The sequence below is a fragment of the Bos javanicus genome, chromosome 13 (genome assembly GCF_032452875.1).
Source record: "Bos javanicus breed banteng chromosome 13, ARS-OSU_banteng_1.0, whole genome shotgun sequence".
Lineage (NCBI taxonomy): Eukaryota > Metazoa > Chordata > Mammalia > Artiodactyla > Bovidae > Bos > Bos javanicus.
In genome coordinates this window covers 31,476,822-31,501,966 of record NC_083880.1, presented here as the reverse complement: position 1 = coordinate 31,501,966, position 25,145 = coordinate 31,476,822, and the positions used below count along the sequence as shown (strand labels likewise).

Below are 25,145 nucleotides of genomic sequence, written 5' to 3'. Positions count from 1 at the left end.
AGAAATAATGTTTTTTTAATCACCAAAAATTACTACTGGGAAACAAGACAATTTATCTTTTTTTTAAATTTTATCTTTATTTTGTTCTAATTTTGTCTTTAAAATTTGAGTCTTCCTCAAGTTTTACTTCTGTGATTTTTCCTCTCCCTGTCCATTCTGAAATCTGAATTCTTACCAATGATGTCAGTCTGTAGAGTGTTGTATTATAATTAAGTACACTGGCATTGTGAATTGTGTGGATTGGTTGATAATGGGAGATTCAGTACATGGGTGACTCCCTCTCTCACAACCAGGGTTCCTTGGACAAACCACTTGACTTGAGCTTGTACTGATTTGAACATTTGAGAAATGAAGATAATCATAATATTTGCTTCGTGTGGTTCTTATGAGCAATAAGATAGGAAATATCTGTAAAGTGCATCTGAACACTCATAAGCAGTGCAGTTTTTATTGTGTACCACATGTAGCATTTTGATTTTTTTGTTATAATGATTCATGTTAATTACTCTCTAAGGCATGATATATAAGCATTCATAAAACATATGCTAGCGTCTTTTTCCACACTTGAGTTTTATATATCAGGTTTTCCATCTCCCAGAGTCAGGACCTATATCATTTTTGGTATTGTTTTTAGTAGACTTTATTTTTTAGAAGAGTTTTAGTTTCACAGCCAAACTGAATGGGAGGTAGAGTTCCCATGTACCCCTGCCTCTACCCATGAGCAGAATCTCCCGTTATCAACATTCCCCACTAGAATGGGACATTTGTTATTACTTATAAACCTTTATTGACAAAGTCCATAGTTTACAATAGGTTCATTCCTGCTGTTGTACATTCTATAGGTTTTGACAAGTTTCTGACATATGTCCACCATTCTGGTATCGTACAGAGTAGTGTCACCTCCCCAAAACTCTTCTGCACTCTCTCTCTCTCTCCTTCCCCTCCAGTCCCTGCAAACCACGTCATTTATTGTCTCCATAGTTTTGCCTTTTCCAGAATGCCGTCATACCATCAAAATGATGCAATACATAGCTTTTCCAGTCTTTCACTTCTTAATACACATAGACATTTCCCCCATGCTTTGTGATGGCTTGATAGTCCATTTGTGGTTAGTGTTGCAAAATAGCCCATGTCTAGGAGGACTACAGGTTATTTACCTAATGCAGCTGCTGAAGGACACCTTGACTGCTTCCAAGTTATAGCAATTAAGAATAAGGATGCTATGAACATCTATGTGAAGGCTTTTTGTAGACTTATATATATATATATTTTATTTACTAGAGTCTCTCATACAAAGGTAAGGATTTTTAACACTTAGCATTCCATATCTTAGGTCCGAAAGAACTTAAACATAATGTATTAGATACAAGCAAACTGAAGATCGAGTGACCTAGTATTGATTGTTTACAATCAATACAATGTACCTCCTACTGGGAGGATTCTTTTCTCTTACTGGGAAACTGTCACCTAAATATAATGAAGAAAATCTATCAGAATGACATTTTGAAAATATTACCAAAGATTTGACATGGTGAGCATAAGGACTGAGAATTATTGCACCAAGTGATATAATCAATTTTTTAAAACTAATAATAATAAAAATAGAAGCTGTAGCCATGATATTTTTCTCATTGTTTTATAACTGCTCATTATAATTTTATTATGACTTTTTTTCCCATAAATTAGGCATTGTGCATTTTCAGTTATGTTTTATATAGTTGGATTTTTGAATTTTTTCCAGTGGCTGATGCCCTCTGAACTGACTGAGTCTTGTGGTTTTCACAGGTTGTGGTGGAGAGCTGTCTGGGGACACGGGCTCCTTCAGTAGCCCCGGGTACCCTAACAGGTACCCCGCCAACAAGGAGTGTATCTGGTACATTCATACAGCCCCTGGGAGTAGCATTCAGCTCACCATCCACGACTTTGATGTGGAGTATCATGCAAGATGCAACTTCGATGTTCTGGAGGTAAGAATTCAGATTGTTTTTTAGCACGTTACAGGATTTGGGGTAGAACCAGAAATCACTCTGCAAAAATCCCCAAATTCTTTCCAGTGGCCAACAGTGTTCTCTTCTGGATGTTGGGGGGCAGGTAATGTGACTGGGAGGTGGTGCCAGGAAACCGAAAGGAGGGAACCAGGGAACCAGGTGAGGGGGACTGAGGAGGGTGAGCCAAGGAGGGGAGCTGCTGTTGTTGGCAACGTGGGCTTAATCCTGCTATGACCTTCCAAGGTCCCATGAGGTCTGTTCCTCAGAATCACCCTTCTCAGGACACAGGCTGAGGCATTGGTCCCCCATCTCCCATTCGCACTGAGAGGGTGGCACTTGGGATTGTCAGAACCACATACTTCCAGTCTGAGAAAGCTCCCTTGGGAAGGCAGTGGCTGGCAGAGTGTGGAGAAGAGGCGAGTGCTTGGTGGGTGGAGGGGAGCAGGACAGTGAGCCGAGGAAGTGCCTGCAACTGCTCCAACCCTGCTACCAACACTGTATCACAGATAATGAAGATGGCCTTTGAGGATCAATTATAACCAGCTGTTCGCTGCAGGAATCTAGTCATCAGATAATGTCCAAGTACACAGGAAATTCCTGTCACCTCAACCATAGGGACTGCATCACGACAAGGTTTAGTATCTGGTAGAACTCAAAACTCCATGAAGGCTGTGTGTCTGTTTTTGTTTTGTTTCTCTGCTATACCCTGGGGCCATAGAGCACTTGGCAGATAGTAAACACCTGATGTCTATTTGTGGGATAAATGAAAATCTCCAAGCTTCTGACTGCCATGCAGTGATAATGTACATTTATTGTGATTGCAAGGGAATCCAACCTCCATTTTCCCACTTGAATGTTAATTAATCCTGGGAGGTAAGAGGGGAATTCTGTCCCCCTTTTACTGCTGTCAAAACAGAGGGTCAAAAAGGTCAAAAAGGATTTTTCCACAACCTTAAGGACAGCGAGTGGAAGAGCTAAGAACTGAACCTACCCACCACTGCACAGTCCACATCAGCCAGTGTCAAAAGACAGAGGTGGGCAAGACACTGAAATGAGCGTGTGTTTATAGGACTTCATGGGAAACTTTAACACTTGAAAACCTTAATTACAAACCGAGTTCTCTCCTTGAAAAGACATGGGGTTCTCAAATCATGCCTTCCCTGAGTGGGCTCAGAGTCAGCAGGAATGGCACTTAGCAGCTCAAGTCTGTGCAGAGGAGGCCGATGCTGCAGAAAGTGACAGAACAAGGGCATCCTTGGGTTCAGCCCAGACCCTCATCTTCACGTAAGTCCCGCTGCCCAGTCACAACTCTATCTCAGAAGAGGACCGGGTTCTGTGGCGGAGAGAGCAAAGTGGCTCCCGAAATTGATGAAATTCAGCACTCAGAGTGTGAAGTAGAAATAAGGCTCCATGTGGAAGGTTGAAATGCTCCCTCCTGCTGACAAGAATCCTCAGTTGCAGGAACCCTCTTAACTGATACAAAGGGCTGGCTGCGGGGTTTTCCGCAGTAATGTGAAATGTTCCTCACCCTTCATTTTCATATTCCAAAGCCCATGTGATTGCTGCCCACTTGGCAGAATGTAAAGGGGTTCATTGTGCTTTGGTTTGGTCACACCCAGTACATGAGAAGGCAAAGGGCAGACCTGATCCCTGCGAGCAGCCTCAGGGGACAGAGCGACAAACAAGGCCCCTGGGCAGCAGTGTTCAAGCAAGATCCCCACAGAAAACTGGAAGAAGAGGCTGGAGTTTGCTGGGGACTTAGTTTTATCCGGACAAGGTGGTTTCATGTGTTCCATCAAACCAGGATTTGAGGGTATACTTTGAAGCCCTTAAATATTTGGGAAAATTTTTTTAAGACTAAAGTGAGTAACTCTAGCTGTAACACTAAAGTGAGTAACTGACTTGCTCTCCTAAACCTTGTTTGACATCTCTGCAGATGCTCAAGAAAGTGCTGTCATCAATCTGGGTTAATTTCTGGAAAAAAAAAAAAAAAAAGAATTTTTTCCGTCCCTCAGCACATGGATGCTGATAACATGTTAGCAACAGGTTTCATTTTACCCCTGGCGGGTGTGTGGCATGAAAACACTGCCGGCTTTCTCCACCCATCTGCCCTCCCTCACATCCTCCTCTCTTGTTCTGAGCATAACCCAGTGGGTCTTGCTGTCACCAGGTATGGGCTTACTTGGGTTTCCCCTGATTTAACCAGAGCCGATGGATTTTTCTCTCAAAAACCAGTGTCCAAAGAGCGGCCAGTTGCATTAAGCAGCAGCCCTTTGGTTACTCATAACTCTGGAATGCTGACTTGATTGTAACAATAAATGGAGCTAACAGAGCAGAAAGAAATGTTCAAAACAGATTAAAACCGTAGGCTTTGAAATGCTTTCTATCCTGAGCATTGGCTAAAAACACATGTTTTAATCTCTGATCATCAGGCCAATTCTTTTCCCCACAACGTTGAGTCACACGCTGCAATCCAGCGGACCACACCCTGACATTCTTTCCATCTTTTTCCTCTTTTGAAGAGTCATGTGCTAACCATTGGTTTTATTCGTGGAAGTGAAAAGTACCGTTCTTTTGTTTCGGTTAGAGAAACACTGGCCAATTCCACTTCAGTCTCTGAGAAAGGAGCCTAAAGGGGCACAGTGCAGAAAAGGAAAGCCACCCCTCAGTGCAAAAAAACCCCCAGACAATCGCTGGTTTTTCCTCCACTGTCTTTGTGAGACTGACCCAGTAAGAGGGGAAGCGCAGAATGAAAGCGGCCTTGCTCACCCTTCTGGAGGCTTCTAGGCCCAGCCGACTCATTCCTGTTGTTTGTGATCTCAAGGGGACCCTGAGCAGGGAAAGCAGAATATTTTGCTGACATGCAAGTTTTCTTTGTTAGAACTAAACCCTTATACTCAGTGCGCTGTCCAAATATGTGCTGCTTGTGGGGCCAACAACTGGAAGCTCAGGCTGTGGGTTTCAGGCTCTGAGCTCTGCGCCCTGGGCCAGGGAGCAGGGGACTCTCAAGGATGCTAAACCAGCAGCAGTGTGGTTTCTGCCCTTTGCCTGTGTGTACGTGTAAAGGGCCACACAGGCCTCTTCCTCCAGACCCCCTCCGATGGGACTGAGGGGGCCGGGCAAACAGCGCTCCTCCTGAGGAAAACCAGCACCAAGCAGCCTGCTCTCTTCATTCCTCTGCAATTACAGCTCTTGTGCTCGGCCCTCCTGGAACAGTGGCCTCATTCATTTTGGCCTGTCCCGCATGGCTGGGGGGAATTAATCAGACAAAGAAATCATTATGGATTCAAATCACACGCTCCTCACCGAGAGTAGGCTGCTTGTTCTCTCCTTCTCTGGAGAACACTCGAGTGATGCCCGCGTCAGTCAGCAGCCGCCCTGGGGTGGGCAGGGGCATGGGCCTGAGGATGGGGAGAAACTCAGGGTGGGAGAGCCACACAGATGCAGGGGGTGAGGGGGCGGGGAGGGCATGGAGCCACGCTTTTCCAATTCTAACCTGAGTCTAGATTTAAATGGATGTTCTCGTGAAGGAGAGGGAAGGGCCCAGATACCAGCATGCCTGAAAACTGTCAGCAAAAAATTGGTCATTCTTCTACACATTCAAGTTTGGCAAGACTGAAAGTAGGGTCTCTGCATCTTTGTGTGATTCTTGTCTTCTTCATCTGCATACCCCAGCCCCCCACACACTGATTATCCAAGGGGCCCTTGAGAAGCCTGTGTGAGAGGCAGCCTGGGCCCTCGTCTCCCCCTCTACTGGGCGGGGCTACACGTCCTGCAAGATACTGGACATGCAGCCCAGAGGACACATGGGGGAGTAATGTGTCACTGGGGTATCAGGTCCAGTGAGACAAATAGTTGCAAGTTGGAGGAGCTGAGGAGGTCTGAGGACAAGTGAGAATGACATAGTGGGGCAGAGACCTGGTGATTGCTGAGCGGAAAGTGAATATTCTTCATCTTGCTCCTGGGAGTGGCCAGGCTCTGGGAGGAAATACAGAGAGGTCTGTAGGACTCCCTCCTGAGGACACCACAGAACACCCTGATAGAGGTTACATTTTCAGTCTCTCTGAAGGAGCAAAAGTTTCATATTAAATCCTAATCTGAAATATTCAGATTGCAAATGGAAAATCCTAAAAATGTAGCAGGGTGATCAATAGTCTTCAATGAACAAACAAAATGGCTTTGTGCTCAGACTATTCCCATGTGCCCAGAAGAATTAGCAAATCAGACGTGATGCTGGACTATCTGCAGTGCCTCTGCCAAAGAAAGCAGGAAATCCTATGCAGACTGGAAAAATTGAAGAGGCGCGATAAGAAGGTTCTGGAGTTATCTCCTCAGTTCAGCTCTACAGTTCTGCCTGATGGAACAAGCCAGCATTTTGTGGGTGGTTGAACCTGGGTGTTCCAAGGGCAGAGGGAATGCCTTTGAAAACCTAACTCAAGTTTATAGCTCCTGCCCACCCAGGGTGGCTGAGATTTCACTCTCTACTAATAATATTATAGAATCCAAAGGCTAGTGGTTATAATTGCTTACATATCTCTCTCAAGTTCTTTCTTCTCCATCCCATCGTAGATCTATGGAGGTCCTGATTTCCACTCACCCAGGATAGCCCAGCTGTGTGTGCAAAGATCATCTGAGAATCCCATGCAGGTCTCCAGCACTGGAAATGAGCTGGCCATCCGGTTTAAGACTGACAGTTCCATAAATGGGAGAGGCTTCAATGTCTCATGGAGAGCAGTCCCTGGAGGTGGGTGAACCAAGGAGGTATCACTAAATTCTTCAGTTGAACCTTTATTTAAAATTTCACGACATATTTAGAGAGTGCTATGAAGGCTACATCCTCTATTACTACTCTGACTTCCCTAATAGGGAGCATTGCTTTGGAATATACATTTCCCTAAAAAACACGATGGAGTTTAACTTCCCAAGAGTCACCTCGTGTGTGAAAACCAGCCAATGCAAGTATGCACTTCCATGGTAAAAGCAGAAGCAGGATGGTTGGTTAGACTCACTTGATCCCCGTGGGATTTCTGCTTGTTTACCAGCCACAATTTGGGCATTAGTAAAGTGGTAAATTACTTTATGCCATGTGTGTGGATGCTTATTAAATACCCAAACTATAAATGTGAAATTTGCCAATTCCTAGGAATTATTACCTTTTGTTATATAGTGACTTTCTGCCCAAGATCTTAGGCTGTCTAAATAAATGGTTGCAGATTTTTAAACATAAAGTATTAATGCACAACTCTGAGCAGATGTTAATTGATACAACTACTAATTAAAGCAATGTTTACTGAACGCTTGCTCTGTGTCAGGCACTTTTCTAACTATTCCACAAAGACTGTCTTGTTTAATCTTCACAACCACCCACTAAAGGAAGTTCATTTCTTATCCTCATCTTACTAATGAGGAAATTGAAGCTTAGAGAAGTTAGTGGCCTGTCCAAAATCACACAGCTAAAAAATGTAAAAGCAAAGATATGACTCCAGGCTGCCTTATGGTCCCGCTTCTGCAGGTCAAAGGTAATACAGTAAGTTTATTAGGTCTTTCCTAAAGTTAATGATTCATGAATTTAATAAAAAATTATATTTACATAGTGTTTAGATTACCCCAAAATGATTCTCAGTTTTCAGAAAACAGCACTGAATTTTCCCTTTCTAGTTTATATTGTCATAAATCTGAGAAATGGTGGGTCACAAAATTAGACATTGATAGGTATTTGATTACATCATAGGAATTAAAAAACTTAATGGCTGTGCAAAGTCCAGAGTATCAAATTTTTAAAATTAGATGTTAAATTATTTGTAAAATTGTATACTGTTGAATTGGGCTTACCTGGTAGCTCAGATGGTAAAGAATCTGCCTGCAATGCAGGAGACCCAGTTCAATCTCTGGGTCAAGGAGATACCCTGAGAAGAGAATAGCTACCCACTCTAATGTTCTTGTCTGGAGAATTCCATGGACAGAGGAGCCTAGAGGGCTACAGTTCATGGTGTAGCAAAGAGTCGGACATGACTGAACAACTAACACTCATACTTCACACTACTGAATTATCAAAATGCTTAGAACCAGATGTGTTATTCTTAAAGTATGTTATACTTTCAGAAAACAATGAAGAGGCATTTCATGGCTTTATGAAGACTCGATTTTATTTGCATTATTTTTCAATATTTTGAAAATAATGTGTGGCATCAGTATTTAAAGTATTTGAAGTCTTAGACACCCTTCTTTGTTTTGTTGGAATGCATAAATTAATAGTGAGTATTTAGCTGTTCAGAATGTTTACCAAAGACCACATTAAAATGGTGGTCAAACAAAGTAGCATGTTCTTCTCTGCTCCCAGATAACGGTGAAAAGTTTTGTGCATCAGAGATTCCTCTTATTATTGCATTGGGTCTTTCATCCACAGGTTGTGGTGGCATTTTCCAGGCTCCCAGTGGAGAGATCCATTCTCCAAATTACCCCAGTCCTTATAGGAGCAACACTGAATGTACTTGGGTCATTCAAGTGGAAAAACATCACCGTGTTCTCTTGAACTTCACTGACTTTGACCTTGAACCTCAGGACTCTTGTGTTTTGGTAAGTGACGCAAATCTCAAGCATTGTCTCTGGTCAAACCTCTGTCGAAACATTGCCATGTCAAAACAGAGCACGTTTAGTGGATGTGTTGGCTAGGGATGTTTTCCATGTCAAATCATAGGAAACTCAACTATTAGCAACTTAAAATACAAGCACATTTATTTCTTACCTAAACACAAACTGCAAAGAGTCGGACACGACTGAGCGACTGAACTGAACTGAACTGAAACACAAACCAGGAGGTTTGTTTAACAACCCAGTCTCTGTTCTACCACTCTTAGTGAAATGACTTTTCATTTTGTGTTTGTTATCTCTTGGTCCAAAACTGGCTGCAGCAGTTCCAAATACCCTGAGTTCAAATCTGAAGAAGGAGTAGTGTTAGTTGTTTCCATCTTTTTTTTTTTTTTTTTTCAATCAAGCAAGCAAAATTTTTACAGAAGCCCCCTTACAGATAATTGGCCAGAATTGGCTGCGAGAAAGATTAGGAAAGTGTAGTGGATTACGATAGTGAATTGATCAGAGCCACTTTCAGTCAATTATTATTAACTCTCTGAGGGTTCTCTCAAGGTTTCACTTTTCTTGAGCTCAGGATAACTTGATCTGCTGCTTGAACAAATCAGTTCAGGAACAGACTAGATGGTGAGATAGAGCAGAGGAGAAGCGCTATGGCTGTTAGGTGGTTCAAAAACTTTCCATCACTGTCAACAACTTTAATACATTTCCACCTGAAACTAACGCCTAATGTGAGAGGGAATTAGGTTGTATTTTGAAACTTTATTTTCTTTACAAAAGATTTTCCATCTTTTATTTGTATTTAGAAAAATCTCATTCAAGTATAAACCAGATCCTCTTGGCTAATGGATCTTTCTGTTTTAGCTTCCTGGCAGTTTCTTATACAAATTCCAACTTGCTAGCTTTCAAATTTAACTCAGGAAAATTCAAAAGTTGTTTCATAACTTTCAAAGTAGTCCAGTCTAATGGAATGGTTTCGAGAATTATTTTACAAGATTAAAGCATTAATCTACTTCAAAGTTCAGTTGATTTATGGCTATGTATTAACCTTTTAACATGTGTCTTCAGAGTCTAAATTGGCAAAGCCTTATATGAACTTAAGGTGTAGGGCATCCACTTTCCATAATGGTAACTCTCCTGAAAAGGACAATTTAAAAAATTTGAATGCTGTTTTACAGTGTTTTCCTAATGCAACAAGGAACTCACAAGGTAGTGTGAAGTTTCTGAGTTAGTATCTGATAGAGATATGAGTCTGGTATTTGAGACTGCTTTTGCCTCTGGGCACTTGCCGATCCAGAAGGAGTTAGCAGCATTTCTGAGAACTTTTCAGGGCAAAGGGGAACAAGACTTGTGTCCAGGATCTGAATGGGCTAAGAGTACTGATTAAACATCCTGAATCGTAGATAGAATGGAAGTAAAACAGCCTTCACAAAGACCACATCCCAGCTTCCAGTCACCTGAGTGGCCCCCAAATCTGAAGCCATAGGATGAGAGCAACCTTGCATTACGAATGCATCCAGGCCTTGAACATCTGACCAAAGCATTTTAAACTCTGCTTCAAAGGGAGATAAAAATCATTCCAGACTTCATTTCTAACAATAATTTTCATATGCAACAGCAAGCAAATTATCAAAGATATCCATATATGTGAGGGATGATGTACCATAAATGAGATACAACATGAATAACAGACAATGGAAATAAACACACTGATATGCCAGGTGCTAAAATTATCAGGCACACAGCTTACTAAGCAACTATGCTTACTAAGATTATGGAGATAAAAGTCAAACTTAAACCTTCTGACAAAGACTGCAAATCGTAAACAGTAACATTGCAAATTGAAAAATACTGAAAATTGAAAAAGTGGATAAATGCAAAAGCTGAAATTAAGATCTCAGTGGAAGGATTTGGGGTTTTTTTGTTTGTTTGTTTGTTTTATGTTAGACAAATTAGAGATGAAGAGAGAACAAGTGATAGCAGAAGAATCTACCCAGAAAAAAATATATATATAAGCAAAGGATGAAAAATACAGAACAGAGGTTAAGATATATACAGGATACATATAAAAGATGTAACATACATTGATAAATGGAGTAGTAGCAATATTTGAAGAACTAATGACTAAGGCTTTTCTAAAACTAATAAAAGACATCCGTTTATAAAACCAAGAATGCCAAGGAACCCAAACAGCCAAGCAAGATAAATAGAAAGACATACTTATCTAAAAAACTTAAAGATTTTAATCTAAAAGATCAAGAAAAAAAGATTACAATCAGCCAGGGGAATTGGTGAGTGGGGGAACAAAGTATCTTTTAGGAAGTAGCAGACTGAATGCTGACTTTTCAGCAGTGATGATTGAAAGGGAAAAAGAGATGGTATTTTAAATTTGGAGCAATAAAATAACTACCAACCAGGAACTCTGTACTCTCTTAAAATAACCATTAAATATGAAGGTGGTGAAACAATGCATTGAAACAGTAAAGGGGCCTTCAAGAGAAGTTTGAATGGACCAGAGACATCTTGTCTACCTTACAGTTGTGCCTCTGGTGGGTACTTCTCCATCTCTTTCTCCCTCCTGCAGTCTATTTGGTTCTAGGTACAGTTTCTTCTCTCTGGTAAAGTCCATAATACATACAATTCAATAAACAAATGTATGTGAAGAAAATAAAGCCTAGGTCAAAGGCACACCCAGCATGGCGGCCCCGTTTCCCCTTCTGTGGCCGTGAGTAGGATTTTCCACCTATTTATTACATAATATATAAATACACAGACTGGGTTTTCTAGTAAACATGGCTGTATCTCAGCATGCAGCTGGGCTTGACTTCATAAAATGTAGTGAGAGGAAACAAAAATGAGGATGTAAAACCTCAAATATGATCTGGTCTTTAGGCATGAAGATAAGAAAATGAATCCTCATACTGCTCCTGGGAGGAGTCCAGTCTGGCAGATGTGCTAAAATACAAAATGTAATAGTCCACACAGGTTGTCAGGATCAGGGCATTCTGTGTGAAGTAGCTGGGGTCTCCCAGCCAGTAGGGGGATGGAGTATCAGAAGCAGATGCTGATAAGCCCTTGAGCCATACTTGGATGTAAAAAGTGAACTGCACCGGCAGTGTGGGACACCATAGCGCCATGGTTAAGAACTTAGCTCTCCCTGGTGCTGAGCCTGGATTTTGCCACTTTTAGCTGTGATGTCCGGGAGAAAGCTAGTCTTTCAGCTTCAATTTCCTTAATCTGCAATGGGGGCAGTATGAATAACCATGTCAGATTTGTTGTTGGGATATTTAAGATCATATAGGTGATCTGCTTGTCACACAGCAAGCCCTCCCCCCAGGGCTTCCCTGGTGGCTCATTGGTGAAGAATCCACCTGCCAATGCAGGAGACATGGGTTTGATCCCTGGTCTGGGAAGATCCCACATACCGCAGAGCAGTTAAGCCTGTGCATAACAACTATTGAGCCTATGCTCTAGAGCCCAGGAGCTGGCACTAACACAGAAGTGGATGGAATCCTATAGAGGAGTATTTTTTAAAGAAGAAGGGATCAAGTAAACCCTTGGCCCTAAACTACCATTTAGGAGGAAGATGGGCTTCCCTGTGGCTCAGAGGTAAAGAACCTGGCTGCAATGCAGGAGACACAGGAGACATGAGTTTGATCCCTGGGTTGAGATGATCCCCTGGAGAAGGAAATGGCAACCCACTCCAGTATTCTTGCCTGGAAAATTCATGGACAGAGGAGCCTGAAGGTCTACAGTCCATAGTGTCACAAAAGTGTCAGACATGACTTAGCAAGTAAACGACAACGGGGAGAAACAGAAGACAAGGACACTGAGCATTACCCAAAAAGACGGGAGGAGAAGCAGAAGAGAGTGGTAGCATAGGAACTAAAAGTGAAGTCAGTTTTCAAGAGTGGGTGGGCAAAGGGACCAAGTCCAGCAGAGGTCAACCAGGATGAGGCTGAAAGGAAGCCCCTGGATTCAGTCTTTGATGACCTTGTAAGGAGCAGGACTGGTGTAGGTGGTGTTGGAAAACTCCAGATTACAGTGGGTTTAGAGATACAGGAGCTTCTTAGCTTTTTCTCAGAACAGTGGACATGAATGGTAGAGAAGGATAAAGGGTAATAGCCTATGGGAGGCAGGACCCATGGAAAGTTGTTATTGTTATTTTTAGTTGTGAAGGAGCTTAAGCATACCTGGACTGCAGGGTGCTGGTCACAAAAGAGCAGCTGAGTATAAGAAGTAAATGGAGGAATTGATGAAGTCAGTTACCAGGGCAGAGACCTTAGGAAGGACCTGACTGGTTCCGTAAATTTCATATTTTCAGAATGAGAAATTTGAACCTGTGGCCAACTGTAAGATTTCTTTTCAGATTGGCAAATTTATTTATATTTAAAATTGTATAAATCATACACAAGCTAAGTCATTTTTGTTTATCCAATTTGTAATTCACTTCCACAAAAAGAGGGCTTCCCTGGTGGCTCATATGGTAAAGAATCTGCCTTCAATGCAGGAGACCGGGGTTCGATCGCTGGGTTGAGAAGATTCTCTGGAGAAGGGCATGGCAACCCACCCTAGTATTCTTGCCTGGAAAATTCCATGGACAGAGGAGCCTGGCTGGCTAGTTCATGGGGTCACAAAGAGTTGGACACGACTGAGTGACTAACACTTTACCAAAAGATAAAGAAATGTGAAAAAGGACTATTCAGATAAGTTGGGTAGAGCTCTGCCGGGTAGAGTTGTCAAGTGCACCCAATTATGGGAGTAAGAGGTTTGGACACGGCAGGCAATGTACTGGAAAGGCTGGGAGCTTGGCTTCAAGTATTACTGAGCTGTCCAGGGGTTCATGAAGGCAGGCATTGAGGCACCAGCCATCGCTCTTTATAGCTAGATGGACACTGGATGTGAAATGTCCCTAAAAGTCCAATATCTTACATAATATCTCTGTAGTCTAAGTTCATACAAAGCTAGTCATTCATTGTGGATACAGTCAAGTTAATATCTTAGTTCTGCTACTTAGAGTCATTAGCAAAGAGAAAAATATTCAACTGCCAATGATGTTGCCAGATAATGTTTGTGTTCATGGATTTTTAATAGATCTCAAGTGTATTATTCAATACCAAAGTAAATTATGCTTGAATGGGGCCAGCCATCAGGCTTTTAAACTTTCTTTAACAATTTGGATTGTCAGAAGTGGAAATATCCTTTTTAACAGTCATTGTGTTTATTGAATACATAGAATGTTAAGATTAAAAAAGGAGAGGTTAGAGATAATTTACTGTCATCTGCTTATTTGAAAAATAAGAAAATTTTGGTGCAAACAGGTCAGGATTAAGACCAGGTAGAAATTAATATCTGGAGAAGGCAATGGCACCCCACTCCAGTATCTTGCCTGGAAAATTCCATGGACGGAGGAGCCTGGTGGGCTGCAGTCCATGGGGTTGCTAAGAGTCGGACATGACTGAGCGACTTCACTTTGACTTTTCACTTTCATGCATTGGAGAAGGAAATGGCAACCCACTCCAGCGTTCTTGCCTGGAGAATCCCAGGGATGGGGGAGCCTGGTGGGCTGCCGTCTATTGGGTCGCACAGAGTCGGACATGACTGAAGCAACTTAGTAGCAGCAGCAGTAGCAGCAGAAATTAATATCAGAACCAACACTACAATGCAAGCAAGCCTAAGTAAGAGTAAGTATTTTGGTAGAATATAACAATTGTGGTCTATCTGCAGAAGACTGAGTCACAGGATAAAGCACAACTGAAAAAATAGGAGGAGATAAAACAAGGGTTACTTTGGAACCATTCAGAACTTTTTCAGATGAACCCATACTTCATTTATTAATTTTGGGAAAAATGTTAGGATCTCAAACATGAATTCCAAAGCGGGTTTCCTTTGAAGTCAGTGTTCTGCATTCCATCCATCCATTTGGTCTTTGGTGTCCACTGTGTATGAGACTCTACCAGGAAGTCATGTCCAGGTTCAGCACCACCACTAACTCTCCATGGGCTGGGGATGGTAGTTTGCTCATTTATCAAATCAAGTGCCTGGGGAACCAGCAGAAAGAGGAGACCTTGGGGAGAGGATCCAGTTCTGAGTTGTGTTTGAAGAGGAGAATAAGGGAGGAGTTGGAGAAACAGACTCAAAGGGGCAGGTGATGTCAGTAGTGGATCCATCCCGGAGGTCACAGTCTGACTCCTCAGCTTCCGTTCATCCTCTGGGGCACAAGTCCATCGGCAGTGGTGGAGGGGTCCTCTCCACACTTGTTCAGAAGAGAGCTCTTCTTGAGGGAGGTCTCGTCTCCAGAGGTCCCCAGTGGACACAGTGTAAACCCAAGGGAGCCCCAAAGCCCCTCACTCTGGCTGCAGGGAACTAGAGGCACAATTTTCAGCATGTAGAAGAAACCGATGAAATGGAACAACAGAACAGCAATACACAGCCTCCATCCCATTTCACGGAACCCGCAGCGGCAGTGTTTGCCAGAGGATCGATCTGTGTGATGCATGAATGACTACCAGATGCATGGCTGAACACAGGAATATGGAAACTGTTGTCATCTCTGCTCTTACAACGATCAGTGCCTCAGTGGAAAATTGAAGACGGCACATTTGGGAGTGTGTTGAGTGGAATTCACCTCCTGGCACAATTATTGATATTCAATCTCAATCTTTTGAGCCACACGAGAAGAACTTAGATAACATTGCAGGAGCATGTCTTCTAGAATTTCATGCTGCTCTAATGAAAACAAGAGAGAAACTGGGTTTTTTGACTGCTATTGAAATGGTGATGGCATCGTGGGGAAACTCATCAGAAAGCTCAGTTTATATTCAGGTTTCAACTAATTTGGTGATACCAGTGCACTTTCTGCTCAGTCCCTTTGAGTGCCCGGCGTCGTTAACCTCTGGCTTCCCTCGACGACACACTGTGAGCCTTTCTTGCTCAGGCGACAGCAGGACCCACCGGCTGAGCAGAACTCTGTACAGTCAGCATGAACACGGCCCCATTAGGTTTCCTTTCACGAAGGCCGAGGATTAAAGTGACCTCCGACCAACAGCTTAATTGCTTAATTAGAGGCTCTCTCCGGAGCCTTAAACTCACGTAGCTCTAAGAGCTCTTATTGATCTCGGAGAAACGCAGCAGTAGCGCGGCGTGAGATGAGAGGGGAAGGAGGGCAGCTGGAGCAGCAGGACGACTGGCCCCAGAGACTCTGGCTTCTGATTCCAGCATCCTCTTTGCTCAGCACAATGGAATGTCCGCCTTGTGAGAACCAGTGGGGAGCAGACGAAAGCGAGCAGCCCACAGCCCTGATCTGGCCTCTCATCTGGAGAAAATATCCGCTAGGGATACAGGACCTAGGACCAAAAAAAAAAATGCAGCACATGTTGAGTCACGGTTTGCTTTCTGAAGCTACTCTAGGAGAAAGAAAGCAAAATGTTGGATTTGAACTAGAGAATACCAGAGCGCCCCAACCCCCAACCCCACCCTAAAGCCACAGTGTTCTGTTTTTGTTCACATTACTTAACATTGAGGCTCAGGGCAGGCGAATGTGAAACACAGTATCTTTGTTTTTATTTTTTAAGACCCTACCTATAATGTGTTTCCTTTGAAAACATTCATTGTTTCTAAAACTGAGCAAAAAGACACAGGGATAAGAGAAGTCAGTGCTTCAAAGAAGCAATTCTTAAACAGTTCTTCTTTAAACATTTATTTTAAAAATAAATCCAGGACAGAAATCAATCTCTTTCCTGTCCTCTCCCTTTTGTATTTTCCCTTTCTCCTTCACTTCTCACCATAGAAAGCTGACTTTCCATTTGAGGATGATTTCTGATAATCTCTGTTAAACATTTTATTTTATAGTTTGCTTTTGGTAACCCATTTAGCCATCTTGCCTCCCGGCGCCAAATGAGTTACCAAAACTGTGCCGGCACTTTACATCCCCAAAGGGAAAAAAATTAATAATAACTGAATTGGAGCCAGTGTCCTTGGGTCTGTGGACCCAAGCTTTGTTTTGAGCTTTGTTTTGTTTGCATTTTAGCTCAGAATCTCTTTAAATTCTTGTTTATTTGTAAGAATAAAATAAGCTTCTTGGGTTTCTTTTCCTACCAACATTTCCAGTCATCTCTGAGTCCCTGCTTGCGACAACTGCAAATTAGCAGAGTTTATTGTCTCCTGTAAACTGTGAAGCTGGAGTGCCACCACGTAGAACAAAGACTCAGGAATAAGAGAGACCCGACACCAGATGTGTGCTGTGAATTTGCGATTTCATTTCAGAGGAGCATAGCTGGAAAATATCACTGACAGAGGAAACGGATGCTTCCTCCCCGTCCCCACCCACAAGAAAAGCTGCTATAATGAGTAATATTTCTATTTCCTTCCTTACCTACATTTATGGCTTTAACAGCTTGGATAATTTCCTGGCAGATTCCCCTCCCTATCACTTAATATTTCCTCGGTCTTGGCACAGTTCCCATTCCCTAATGGGGATTCCATTTGCAGCCATATTAGCTTCTTCTGTATGTATGGCACATGTGGATACATTTCACGGACTCTCATCCTCCACACTGACCTTGCACCCTGATGAGAATGCTGTCTTCTGTACCCTTAGATCTTAGCCTCTGCCACACAGTTTGACCCCGATAAGCTTCAAAGTAATCCAAGCAGTAGACACATGTTGCAAGAATGAATTAAAGTAAAGGCTAAAGACCAGGTTAAAAGCATGGGCGAAGTGAGGAAAGAAGGCTTGCTGGTCCAGGGAGGCTGTGTTATACTAGAAAAAGGGCAGGAGTGGATGGAAATCTGGATCTAAGACTGGAGCCAGGAGTTAGGAATCGGGGATTTTGATGTTAGGTTTAGTGATGAAATAGCATCACGACTCAACAGACATGAATTTGAGCAAACTCCAGGAGGTAGTGAAGGACAGAAAAACCTGGTGTGCTGCAGTCCATGGGGTCACCAAGAGTCGGCCACACAATTTTGCAACTGAACAGCAACAACCTGGCCCCTGTACCCTTTGTTCCAGCCTGCTCAGATAACCATGCCAGGAATCCCGCGCATGTGCAGTGGGTGGGATGCATGACAGCTGCCAACCACTCCAGAACCCACCCAGGCCTTGAATGAGACTTTCTGAAATGCCTTTAAGGATGCAAGCTTGTGGGTCCAGAGAAGAGAGACTTGAGTTCAACTCCGTTTCCCAGGATTTTTTTAAGGAGACTGTGGACATATTACTTTAGCTTCTTAGAATCATAATCTCTCAATATTCTGTTGTCAATGAGTAAAACTTGATTTTTATATTTTTGGTTGTTTAATGATAGTTGATCAGACGTCAGGCAGAGGGGATTTGTATAGTGGCTCCACCCTACCCAGCGTGTGACTGTGAACAAGTTACTTATATATCTTCTGAGCCTCAATTCTACCAGCTGCAAATGGAATTGTAAGAAAGAATTTGAAAAAATATACCTAAAGCATTAATCACAGTGTCTGGTACAGATAAGTGTTAGCTATTGCTGCTGATTTTTCTATTACTACTATTTCTAGTTTTGTTACTACTCATGCTATGTTAAAGGTCTTAACTTATCTTTTTTAAAAAACAATATTTATAGATTTCCTGGCTGCGCTGGGTCTTCCTTGCTGCATGCCGGCTTTCTCTAGTTGCAGCAGCGGGGACTCCTCTTTACTGCTGTGTGTGGATTTCTCATTGTGGTGGCTTCTCTTGTTGCGGAGCACAAGCTCTAGGCACGTGTGCTCAGCAATTGTGGAGCACGGGCTTAGCTGCTCCACTGTATGTGGAATCCTCTGAACCATGGATCTATCAAACCTATGTCCCCTGCATTGGCAGGTGGATTCCCAACCACTGGACCACCAGGAAAGTCCCTTTATCTCACATTTTTGAAAATTATGAACCTTAGATACACAGACCTGGATCCATAATCCCCAGTTCATTGGTAACTATCTTGATTAGTTTATGAGCAGACTCATTTTATCTTAAAGTATTTTTTAAAAAAATCTTAAAATATATATTATAAAATTTTTGCACGCTCTTCAGTGTATCATCTCAGTGAATGTTTTCACTTCATAAGTGGGTTATTCTCATACCATCTAAAAGATTCACAAATGCGTTGCAAAGGAGAAAATGGTAGTGCAGTAAATGAAAATAAAAGCATATTCATATACATTCACAATTTGCATGGAAAGCATAACTCTGAGGTTAAGATGGCATTGGCATACTTTGGGGAATGTAAAACATGCTGTGTGTTTTGCTTTTGAATTAAAATAGTTTCCTCTTGCTCCAGTTTATGCTAATTTTAACCCACATATATAGTGGGTTTATTTTCTCCCTGAGGAAGATGAAACTTAATAAAAGAAGAAGATAGATGCAGTAGAAGTACTTTCCCGTCTCTACTCACAAACATTCTGAGAGTACTTGTTCAAGTTTCTAGAAATGAAAATGCAAACATTTCTGAGGAAGCTACTGTTCATTTTCCCTTCGCCATGTGTGTGCTGTGACGCTATGAGCGCTGTGTTTCCGTGAGGACCACAACTCACCCCGTCACCAGGGCGGATCCTGGTGGAGCGGGGCTGTGGGCTGCACTTCTACACGTTGCATTTGGATCAGGCACTCTCCTTGGTTCTCAGTAAGGCAGAACCTGCGATGCTCATCTTTATTCAGTACACTTTACTTTTTTAAAAAAGATTTTTGATGTGGACCACTTTTAAGGTCTTTTTTGAATTTGTTACAGTATTGCTTCTGTTTTATGTTTTTGATTTCTTGGCCACAAGGCATCTGGGATCTTAGCTCCCTGACGTGGGATCAAACCCATGCCCTGTGCATTGGAAGGTGCATTCTTAACCCCAGGACCACCAGAGAAGTCCCTACTCACTATGATCTTAAAATGGACTGGGATACTCTTCCTTCCTTTTGGGTTGAGTGTTACATTTTAGAAAGCACATTGCATGGTGGTGATTGTTTGGAGACCGAATTAAAGGGGGACACAAATTTAGGCAGGGGGAGTTTCAGGCTGCTGTAGTGACCCAGGCAAGAGGGGATGAAGTCCCACAACAAGACACTTGGTGTGGGGGAGGGGAAGGGGTCCAGGAGACACAGCAGAGGGAGAGCTAACAGAACATAAGGCTCCGTTCCATGGAGGGGATGAGGCAGGAAGTGAAAGGGGCAGGAGGACTTAGGGGGCGGGGCGAGGACTTCAGTTTGAGACAGTGATTTCCATGGTTGATGGGACATACCAGCCGTGTTGTCTGTTGTCTGGAATGCAGTCGGATATCTGAGCCTAGAGCTTGGATTGAGGTCTGGACTGTAGTTGCAGATACTGGCCAGCTAACAGATGTCTTGGAGATCTTAAAACAAAAACCGTATCCTGGATAGAGTCCTGTCAGGCAGCAAAAGGCTAGATTAAATGGCATTAATGTCCATCTGGCTTTGATATTGCAGCTCAGTTATATGAAGAGCGTATTTTCATGTCTCTGTGTGGGATCACTTATATGTCTGCCTGGCTAAACACATAAATATTTTTAAATATATGCATTATTTAAAATTTTACATGTTCCTCATATCAAATTTCTAAAATACAGAAAAGAAAAAATAAGAAATGGACACCATCTATAATACTGCAAAGCAGAGACAATTAACATTTTGGCTCATTTCCTACAGAAACACACACATGCAAGCACGCGCACCCTTATACCCACATACACAAAGGGAGTTAAGAGAATACTGCACATCATTTTGTATCCTGTCTTTTTCACTTAGTTTATTTAATACATTTCTTCTTAAAAACAGTTTCTTTGGCCCTTTAGTCAGTTACATGAACACCCTAGAATTGAGTTAACCACTAGCTTATTACTGACCACTTGCTGCTGCTGCTAAGTTGCTTCAGTTGTGTCCGACTCTGTGCGACCCCATAGACGGCAGCCCACCAGGCTTCCCAGTCCCTGGGATTCTCCAGGCAAGAACACGAGTGGGTTGCCATTTCTTTCTCCAATGCATGAAAGTGAAAAGTGAAAGTGAAGTCGCTCAGTCATGTCCGACTCCTAGCGACCCCATGGACTTCAGCCCACCAGGCCCCTCTGTCCATGGGATTTTCCAGGCAAGAGTACTAGAATGGGTTGCCATTGCCTTCTCCAACTGACCACTTAGACAACTTCTATTTTTTGCTTATTATAATAATACTTGGAAGAGCATCTTTATATGTATATCTTAGTCTACATTTCCTGTAATTTCCTTTATATAGATTCTCTCTTCCTTCAGGAAAACTCTATTACAAAATATGTTGAGTATACAGAGAAGACTACACAATGCACATAAAGTACAGCATGAACAAAAACATTCTCCTTGCTAAATCTCAGTATTTTACCATGCTTGCTTCAAGTTCTTTCTTTTCTTCCCCAAAAGAAATGAATTGCTGAGGACACAGTGAGGCCCCATGGGCAAACCACACTGATTCCAGTCCCTGCCCCTGGCGCAGAGGAAACCATTTATGATAAATTGGTTTATGATTCCCATGGCTGTTTTGGTACTTTTTCATGGTATGTGGTTTCCACATACAGTATGTAGTATTGATCTGCATGTTTTCAAACTTGATGTAAATAATACAACATGACACCTATTCTTCCATTCACTCCTTTCATTTAACAACCTGGTTTGACCATTTTTCTACACTGTGCTGTATTCAGATCTAGCTCATCGTGTTTGCCACTATACAAGATTCTCCTCTATACCATGAGTCATGGACCCATTCTACTGTTAATGTACTTCTAATTCTTCTAATATTGTGCTGGGGCAACCCTTATAGCAGGGAACATTATTGTCCATATTTTTTAATCCAATTATACAAGAGTTTACCTCAGGTAGCTATCTGGAAGTGAAAGAGTTGGCTTTTACATTTCCTCTGTTGCCAAATTCCACTGAAAAATGTATACATGAGAATTTATGTCTTTTAAGTCACTTAATTCTGGTGAACAATATGTACTACAATTTTATGTCAGTCCCATTGTACAGATTAGGTGGCTGAAGGATAGAGAAAGATTTGTCCACAGTAACATCACATGGCATCTCTCCCATGGCAATCATTCTCTGAGCACCTGCCAGGGTGTTTTGCTAAATAAACTTACCTTCTGTTTTTTCTCTTTTAAAGGGATTCTGCCACCTGCTTTTAAATAATGCATACTCTTAAATAATATATATTTCCATCATCAGTAAGTACATGGAAAGGTGAAAGTTTCCCTTTGCTTGGCTCCTTTATTTTCTCAAATTGTCTCTGGACTCTGACCTTTGGCATCCATACATATCATCAGAAAGGAGTGCTAATCTCTAAGCTGAAAGGTTTTCCTTCCCATCACTTTGTGCTGGAGTTGACACTTTGAACTTTGAAAGAGGGTTGATATTTATTCAAATCTCCTTAACATTTAAAACGTCAAGTATTGAAGTCCATAGAAGTTTGACTCAGTTCTGACTTCTGGCCACAGCTCAGGGCACTGATACTGGATACTCTGGGACCTGGGGTGGGTCCGGTGTCCTTTGCCACCTTCTGCCTTCCTACTTCTCTCGCAGTGCTGGTGAAGGGCTGGCATAGCTGGCAAGAGGGCACCTGGGCAGGTGCGTGTGGCTTGGTCCCTGCCTGACTGGAACCTCCTCCACTGCCCACAGGGCCCAGAAAGCAGTTCCTCTTGTCCTCCTTCCCCCTGTGAATGGCCTCTTCCCTGCCATCATGCCTGCTGTGCATTTATACAGCCCAGTCCACAAGAGAGGAGCAACTTGTTTTCTTAACTCTGGGTTTTCCACACCCTCAGTCCTGTACTCTTACATATATATTCACTTACTCATTTGTTCATCAGGCATTTGCTGTTTGTTATTTGCCTGGTTCTATTCTTTTTTTTAAAAAAAATCTCTTATTTTTGTATGATAATGGTGAGCTCAGGTATTTTGAATGTGTTTGCTGGTATCTGGAAATTTGACAAACTCTGGATACTTTGTCAAGATACTGATTAACTTCCAGCACTTAGTTTACTACTTAACTTAGTTTACTACTTAACTTAGTTTACTACTTAACTTAGTTTACTACTTAGCTTAGTTTACTACTTAGCTTAGTTTACTACTTAACTTAGTTTACTACTTAGCTTAGTTTACTACTTAACTTAGTTTACTACTTAACTTAGTTTACTACTTAACTTAGTTTACTACTTAGCTTAGTTTACTACTTAACTTAGTTTACTACTTAACTTAGTTTACTACGTAACCAGGTCTGCCTCTGTTTTTAGAGCTCCTGTAGTTGGAACTCCAGGGATGGTGGCTACTTTTTCTTTTGTGGATTCATAATTTTATTCAAATTTTTATTTTACTAAAGTTACCTAGAAATGAGTTGGTTGTACTGTATAGTTTTTTGTTTGTTTAGTTTTGTGTATTTCTCTGACTTTTTCCACCTAAGCGACAGATCAGAAAATTAATTCCCAGGCCTAGGAAACCCTTGGCAATAGACTTCAATAAGACTATAATAAGACCTAAATAAGTTATACGAATATGTTATACATGTAGCCAATAATATAATTTGCTAACTTTGTTTTGGAAACTAAACGGAAGTAAAGGAAATGTATATTGATAATTTTTATGACTTCAGACTTTTTAAAAATAGCAACAAGTTTTCTCATATTTTTTTCCCGCCAGTTTCTTTCTAATTTTATAAATTAAAACTTGATTTGATATTACAAGTGTTAAGAATTACTGTTAAATAAAAGAATTGCTCTTCCAAACTTAAAGAAAAAGACTCAGCTCTCTCCTTAATAACCTGAGGTCATATACTTTCATAAAATGGTAATTAGGAACTTATAACTTAATAACTATTACACACCATTTAAAGAGAAGTAACGTGAAGTGATACAGCATTTGGAGAGAGAAGAATTAAGTTTCGGGCTCTGCCACTCACTGGCTCTTTGATCTTGGGTCATTAGCTTCCATTGCCACTGTTGCCCATTGGATGAGACAGTAGTTTATTAGCTAGCACACTTGGAAGTCTCACTTTCGTTACTAAAAAAAAAAAATCACATAGTGTTGAAGAGTAGTTTAGAGGTATTGCAATGGTGCTTGTAAAATTACAGCATGCTAATCAAATGTAGGGTGTCACTGGTATATAATTTTGATGTAGGGACATTTGGAAACACTCATCTTGATCCATTCCTTGTGAAGCAATGCCCCAGCCATGTGAATTTCAGCCCAAATCCTGTGATTCCTGAATCTCTGTGTAGGAAGGTTGGAAATATGGAGACCTCCTAGAAAATGTGCTCTTTCAAAGAATCCCCAGGGAAATGGCTCATTCATGTGATTTTCTGAATTTTCTAATTCTATTTTTTTCCTTATTTTTTTCTTTTTTTTAATTAAAAAAATTTTTTTTTGCCATATATCAACATGAATCTGCCACAGGTATACACATGTGAATTTTCTAATTCTAATCTTCATTTTCTACTGTCCTTATTTTGTCTTAAGAGGATTGCAATCAAAAAGACAGCTTAGAAAGGGATGGAACAGTATCTGCTACTCACCAGGCCTCTGAATTTGGAGAAAAATAGAGGAAACTAGAAGAGTCTTGCCTTTGTGAATTCATGGACTTGTAGAAATCCTCTAAAAGTGTGTGTACTGTTGATGATGGTATTTGTTCTTCTTAGGAACTGTGTGATTTGTGACATTAGTGAGGTCTCTGTGCATCTGTGATCTTATTCTTGAAAATGGAGAGTCTTGGGAGGAGAAAGTGATAGTATATGTGAAAGGCTGTGTCCAGTTCCTGGCACATAGTAAACATTTAATGAATGGTTGCTGTTATTAATATTATTGCTCCCCCCCCCCCAAAAAAGAACTTATTTCCCCTGGCTTAAAGATTCATGGGCTTCTCTGGTGGTTCAGTCGGTAAAGAATCTGCCTGCAGTGCAGGAGACCTGGGTCTGATTCCTGGGTTGGAAAGATCCCCTGGAGAAGGGAACAGCTACCCACTTCAGTATTCTGGCCTGGAGAATTCCATGGACAGAGGAGCCTGGTGAGCTATAGTCCATGACACACAGAGTGCCAAGGCAATGAGAAAATTCAGTTTCACATACTGATTCAGCAATCTGGAGCAGGGGTAGCGGGTTGGGGTGGGGAGTCTGCAATGTAAACTCCATTGCACTGGCTCATATGGAAGGTCAGCCAAGTCCCAGCACAGAACTGAACAGACACAGAACCCTATATATTTTAAAATAATGAGGTAATTTTCTATTAATAAGTCAGGCTCATAGAATTCTACCATTTCTCTTCTTGACCATAACCCTATGAAGAGCAAAAAGTTCCAGCAAATGCTGAGTTTCTGAAAATGAGTGATTCCTCATCGTTATTTCTCATGTATTTGCTCCAGTATTCATTCTTGCATCAGCACATGTTGTGAGAATGGTACATGATGTGACTGTCCTGGAGTCACAAGAGGATGAGAGCAGGGAAAGGCATGGTGTTTATAGACATCCAGGGATCTCATGGTGAGTTTCGCTGACATGAAAACTCCCACTGAAATCTTTGAAGAGTTCCTAGAAACGACCAAAGACGCAGAC

At 41.7% G+C, this 25,145-nt stretch overlaps 1 protein-coding gene across 1 annotated transcript in view; it reads left to right on the top strand.

The window, feature by feature from the left end:
• The window catches only part of CUBN (cubilin), a 263,943-nt gene that overhangs the window by 120,830 nt on the left and 117,968 nt on the right, over positions 1-25,145 (top strand). Inside the window, exons 29-31 of the mRNA XM_061436135.1 lie at positions 1,786-1,967; positions 6,558-6,732; positions 8,395-8,564. Of these exons, the coding sequence (XP_061292119.1) occupies positions 1,786-1,967; positions 6,558-6,732; positions 8,395-8,564 (527 nt within the window). The remainder of the gene's footprint in view (positions 1-1,785; positions 1,968-6,557; positions 6,733-8,394; positions 8,565-25,145) is intronic.